Source organism: Fragaria vesca, linkage group LG6 (assembly GCF_000184155.1).
Source record: "Fragaria vesca subsp. vesca linkage group LG6, FraVesHawaii_1.0, whole genome shotgun sequence".
Classification (NCBI taxonomy): Eukaryota; Viridiplantae; Streptophyta; class Magnoliopsida; order Rosales; family Rosaceae; genus Fragaria; species Fragaria vesca.
In genome coordinates this window covers 16297067-16302845 of record NC_020496.1, presented here as the reverse complement: position 1 = coordinate 16302845, position 5779 = coordinate 16297067, and the positions used below count along the sequence as shown (strand labels likewise).

General features: G+C 38.3%; 2 protein-coding genes across 2 annotated transcripts; both read left to right on the top strand.

Annotated features, from left to right (window-relative positions):
- The first annotated feature begins 379 nt into the window (after positions 1 to 379).
- LOC101293019 (40S ribosomal protein S21-2-like) lies at positions 380 to 1961 on the top strand. Its single transcript, XM_004303167.1, has 4 exons — positions 380 to 444; positions 539 to 619; positions 711 to 843; positions 1666 to 1961. Exons 2-4 carry the CDS (start codon positions 570 to 572, stop codon positions 1729 to 1731), a joined length of 249 nt encoding a protein of 82 aa, XP_004303215.1. The 5' UTR covers positions 380 to 444; positions 539 to 569; the 3' UTR covers positions 1732 to 1961.
- A 604-nt stretch (positions 1962 to 2565) lies between these two features.
- Positions 2566 to 4331, top strand: LOC101304118 (fasciclin-like arabinogalactan protein 14-like). The gene is made up of 2 exons (XM_004305412.1): positions 2566 to 3244; positions 4186 to 4331. The coding sequence occupies exons 1-2, from the start codon at positions 2566 to 2568 to the stop codon at positions 4329 to 4331; spliced, it is 825 nt and encodes a 274-aa protein (XP_004305460.1).
- The last annotated feature ends 1448 nt before the right edge of the window (positions 4332 to 5779 follow it).

Sequence of the window (5779 nt, the reverse complement as noted above, 5' to 3'; positions counted from 1 at the left end):
TGTGTTTGGTAAATATTAATTTTAAAAGTGCTGCCAAGTTAAAATATATTGATTTCTAGTGTTTTAAAATGTTGATTTTAGAAGTTGTTGCTAGTGACCTGTAATTTCTATAAAAAAAAACTGTTTTTATGCAGTTTACCAACGCTATAAAATTTAAAAGTTTAGATAAAAACTGATTTTAAAAAAAATGAAGCTATACTAAATGGGGCTTAGTATAATGATATGTCTATTTCTATGTATTATTATAGTGGATAAAAGAATGATACGTAAGGGTCCTGTAGAAAATTCGGATGCCCGTACAAAAGGCCCAAACCAGATGGACCTTTTCGGAGCACGAACTTATATCCATAAATACCCTTACTTGCCCTTAAACCTCAAAACGTCAAAACCCCTTTCATTGTGCAAAGCAGCCGTAGTCCCTCTCCTTCGTGACTGTTACCAAAGGCAAATCGAACCCTAAATCCTAAATTGTCTCCAATTTCTCCCTTTTGGAAACTCAGAATTGTTGATTTAATTTCTTGTGGGATTATGGTTTTAGGTAGTGGAAGTAATCGACGTGTTGACCCAAGATGCAGAACGAAGAAGGAGTTATCACTGAGCTTTACATTCCCAGGAAATGGTATACCGTCGATTTTAATTAAACTTTGCTCTTTTTGTTCTGTGCCTTTGGATTTGACGTTTTGACTGATGTGGGTGTTGTGGGGTTGCAGCTCAGCGACGAACAGGCTAATCACCTCAAAAGACCATGCATCTGTCCAGATTAACATCGGGCATCTCGATGAGAATGGTTTCTACATTGGCCAATTCTCCACTTTCGCTCTCTGTGGTTACGTCCGTGCTCAGGTTGCCCTTCTTTCCATTGTTCAAACTGTGCTTATTGCAATGGGTTCTGATAATTTATCGTATAGCGTTGCGATGGTTTAGTATAGTATAATCGTGTAGTTTCAAAGAAACCCGGTATGTCGTTTACAGCTTAATTCGTTTCAGACCCTGCATTGTAAACCCAAGTATCAAGAAACATGAGCTAACTGAAATGTGAATTGCACTAGTTAAAATGCTTGTGAGAGACGTGCAAAAGCCTAGTTATCGTAACAATAATGAGTTTTATTATGACAATGTTCGTAGTTGCATGATATCAGAACTGACCTGGTTTCCTCTCTTTATCATAAAATGTGAAAGTCATAGAACACAAACTATTAGAGAGACTTTCCCTTGAATAGGCATGTTTATATCCCTTTTGGTTTGTGAGTGAGTAGAATTTGGTAACAGTTAATCATAACACCCCAGATCAATACATTTTTGTTTTATGATTATTGTATTTTTCTGTCTTTCCTTCTCCACTTGAATTTGTTTTGAGCACCTAGTTTGTCTGGCATTGAACGAACCCATACTCATAGCAGCAGTATATAGATTTGTTTTATGCCTTCCAGTCATCTACATTTGTTGCTATCACCCCTATCTATGCGTTTATTTGTGGTTGATTATTAGTTGGTCATTGTTTCATTTAGACATCCACAATTTTGCTGATCAACTCATGCGATGGAGCCAAGATACTTTGATTTCTTACATTTTCACATAACAAGAAAAGTTTTAGTTGCCGTTGGAAAGAGTAGAAGTCATGCTCTTGTTCATCAGTGCTGCTTCTGACATTTTATCCTGTTTCAGGGAGATGCTGACAGTGGTCTAGACCGACTCTGGCAAAAAAAGAAAGTTGAAGTCAGACAACAGTAGAAGGAGAGAATTCTCTTTTTTCTATTGTTACTTCTCTCGAATTGTATTTCGCTCTTTAGGATGGAATTGTCTAATTAGTGAACCAATATATGAGGCTAAGTATAACTCATTTTTCATATGTGGCGAGTGTTGCAAACTAGTTGGCAACTTTTTGTGTTACTTAAGTTGGGTAAAAGATGAGATGCTACTCCCATGTTTTGAACTTTAGTTGTAAGCAAAGTTCTTTAAGTTCTGTTGTTTGATCACCTACTGTTTATTACAACAGCACACTGTTGTTTGAATGCACAGAGTAGTCATTTTCATGTGTACTTAACTTTAGGCAAATTTCATCTTGTGGTTCTGCTAATGAGAGAAGAGTGACACGAAAAAGATACCTTAGTATCAATGAACCTTGTGAAACAAGGAATAAACCAATATAATGGCATGTTGTGGCCTATGTCATATGTAAAAGTGTAAAACCATAAACTTTGAAAATGTTAATTGACCACCGTGACGGCTAATCCGTAAGTACAGACTCATGTCAACTCATGCATATGTTATCTAAAATTGCGGTTCTTTTTGCACTTTGAGAAACAGTGTCTATTTTTGACACTAGTGCGATTACATTGTCAACTGTGTGAGACTCGGTCGGTACTTTTTCTACAAACATAGAAATCAAATTTACCATAATCTTCTCCTCCATTTCTAACCAAACAAAACTATCCCGCAAATTTGGTGAAGACTCACTCTACCCTTCAAACATATATATACATCCTTTCAATCCCACTTGAAGGCACCTCTCTCATTGTTGGTCTCTTTTGCTTCTATATGTTCAATTGTCCTCAGTTTGCCAAGATGAATTTTCCAATTTCTACTCTCTTGCTCTCCTACTTTTGCCTTTTCTCTTGCTCATATGCTTTCAACATCACCCAGATGCTAAGCAACTACAAAGATTTCAGCACCTTCAATGACTACTTAACCCGAACCACAGTTGCCGATCAGATCAACAAACGCGAAAGCCTCACCATCTTCGTTGTTGACAATGGTGCGATGGGATCGGTCACTAAAAAATCACTGGACATGGCCAGCAAAATCTTGAGCCTTCACGTTGCCCTTGAGTACTTTGACACCAAGAAGCTCCAACAATTGCCAACAAACGAGCCAACCCTTATGACCACACTACTTCAAGCCAACGGCCAACCAACTGGCCAGCAGGGTTTCTTGAAGGCCACAATTGGTGGTAACAGCAGCGGAGGAGGAGGAGTCAGTATTTCCTTGGCCTCTAGCTCTGATCAGAGCGCAAGTGTAGTCCAGAGTGTTACTAGTCAGCCTTATAACATTTCCGTGATCCAAATCAGCAATGCGATAGTGCCTAATATCATCTCTCCACCAACTGCAGCTCCTACTAAAATGCCTTCATCTCCTTCGGAAAGCCCAGCCGACTCTCCGGGATCGCCAAAGGGCTTGTTGGACTCTCCAAATGCTGCTCCAGGTACCGGTACTGCAGATGGTTCGACTGCAGCCTCTCCAGATGGTAAGTCTAAGTCATCTGGGACGTCACCAGTGTTTTCTGTTAGCTACGCTTTTGTCATCTCAGTAGTTTTGATATTGTTCACTTGGTCTTTTATGAAACTTCCATGATAATCCTGATTTGAGCTAGAAAGAAAAATCAGGTTTATTGATCATAGAATAAGGAGAGTGTCACATAGTGAAGTACGTATGTGACATGATTTTTTTTGTAAGTTAGTCGATCTGTTCAAGTAATTAATAAACCTTTTCATCAGCTCTTTTTATCAATTAATCTCTCCGATCCCTCTTAGTTTTTCTAAGGGAAAATGACCAATGCGAATTTACAGTTGTGATCTTTCGTAGCATTCCAACCTCTCTCTTAAGACAATGCACTGTTCTTCACTTCGTACAGAACATGGCTTCTGTTTTTACTATAAAATCGATCTAGAATCTTTAGAACTGTCGATATATATAATTATATATGCATGAGTTCTTGGTAGTTAACAATGGACTACGATCATGCATGTAATACTAATACCATCATTCATCGGCTGATACAAAGAAACTAATAAAAACGAAAATCTCAAGGCTGTGATTCTTCTATTACAAACACTCAGAAATACAACAACAAAAATAATTCAATTGGCTACCAGTTTGATCTTAAAAGTGGGACGACAACCGTTTTCAAATCGGGCGCAAATCCAACAGAAAGAATTAAATTACCCCGTTTGCACTATAGAGGTGAAAATATTATGTATGAAACACACATGAGAATTGGTAAAGAAGTGGCTTCCCCTTTGAGCAAATTAAGTTCTGTTCCCATTGTGAGACCAATTAGCTTTCTTTATGAGGTTCATGGTCTGAAAATCTGGGGAGTAAATTGAAAGCTGGTATTTCTGAGCATATTCTACATATCGCATCATATCTTCGTATGTGAAAAAGTGCTGACCACTCTTGGGATTTCAGATCCAATATCCCTTCTGGTGTTCAGTCTTAATCTCCTGGCCATCAGGAATAGACCTGGAAACTTCTTATCCACCATATTGGAGAATGATGCTTTCCTTCAACGGCGCCCTCAGCAATATCCTCTGCGATTGAGGATGAAGCATTAAAGGGTCGATTGTTAAAGGCTGTCAAAGATGCCTCCAATTCATCGTCTTCCCATGCATCCGCCTGATCCAAACATCAGGGTCGATTGAGGATGAAGCATTAAAGGGTCGATTGTTAAAGGCTGTCAAAGATGCCTCCAATTCATCGTCTTCCCATGCATCCGCCTGATATAAGAGAATTAATGCGATTGAGGATGAAGCATTAAAGGGTCGATTGTTAAAGGCTGTCAAAGATGCCTCCAATTCATCGTCTTCCCATGCATCCGTCAGTCATGGTTTTGATGCTCGATCCCCAGCCAGAAAAAGCAATGTATGATCTGGTCTTCTAGGGCGAGCAACACGTTTGTGAAACGGTCGATTGTCAAAATAAATATGTGGTTCAAAGTTCAAACCAAAATAAAAACAAAGACTCATGGGATGGTTAATCTAGGAATGGAAGTGTTCTGTGGGTGCTCACGAATCAAACACAAAGGTTTGAGAAGCTTAGTAACGGATTATTATAGTAAACTAGAGTTGATATCCGCGCCTTGGCGTGGTGTATATTTATAAAGCTGATTGATGGAAAAGTTTTTGATATATACTTCATAGAACTTCAATATACTGTATATCACATATACATATGATTCTAATAATGGAGCTATTATAAAAACAACAACACTACATAACAAAACAGTGCTGCTAGATGTACCCAGCAAAGTGCTATGTAGACCCAGCAAACTATTTACACCCAGCAACATGATAAAATCTCTAAATACACCCAACAACATTCCAATAATGCCCTTCCTTTGTTAAACCCAGCAAAACTCACGCAAAAACTCAATTTCTTCCTCGAGGAAGAATAATAAGCTCTGGGAAGAATCTTCTTCAACATTTTTCCAATTTCTCAAACACATCCGCAGGGAAACTCATTGGAACTCGCTCTGCTGGACTCCCCTAACTCGCCGCCGCTCATCTCACCTCCTCCCTGACTTGGCTCTAACCCAAATTACTGACATATTCCCCCAAGTTGTGCATGAGGACAGAATTGTCTTTTCATATAAAATTGTTTTGCTGGTTTTAAATAGCAATTTGCTGGGTACATTTAGCAGCACCCAACATTTAGTGTTGTGTCCTACCCAAAATAGTAAATGTCTTGTAAGTGCACAAAGCAGAACAACTTATCTGGAGCAGTATGATCGAAAATATAGCTCCAGTTTTGACTGTACAAAATGCTCCTATTTGTTTAACTGTTTTTCACCAAAAACGCAATCTTAGCTTATTAAGAGTTAGATAAAACACTGCAGATTTTTCCTTGCTTGGGTTCACAATATGTAAAGATCAATCAATGATTAAAGAATAAATCTACAGTCGGAAAGAAATCAGAAATGCATGATCATTCAAGAATTGACTATAAAAACTTGAATCTTTTGCAAGTGGTCAATAATAATCGGTGAAATTTTAGAAAATTTGAT

Bases quoted from the DNA above. Each gene is read 5' to 3' on its own strand.
- LOC101293019 (XM_004303167.1), top strand. From the start codon at position 570: ATGCAGAACGAAGAAGGAGTTATCACTGAGCTTTACATTCCCAGGAAA. The intron at 620-710 runs GTATACCGTCGA...GTGGGGTTGCAG, and splicing joins CTTTACATTCCCAGGAAATG to CTCAGCGACGAACAGGCTAA. The intron at 844-1,665 runs GTTGCCCTTCTT...ATCCTGTTTCAG, and splicing joins GTGGTTACGTCCGTGCTCAG to GGAGATGCTGACAGTGGTCT.
- LOC101304118 (XM_004305412.1), top strand. From the start codon at position 2,566: ATGAATTTTCCAATTTCTACTCTCTTGCTCTCCTACTTTTGCCTTTTC. The intron at 3,245-4,185 runs GTAAGTCTAAGT...TTGGGATTTCAG, and splicing joins GACTGCAGCCTCTCCAGATG to ATCCAATATCCCTTCTGGTG.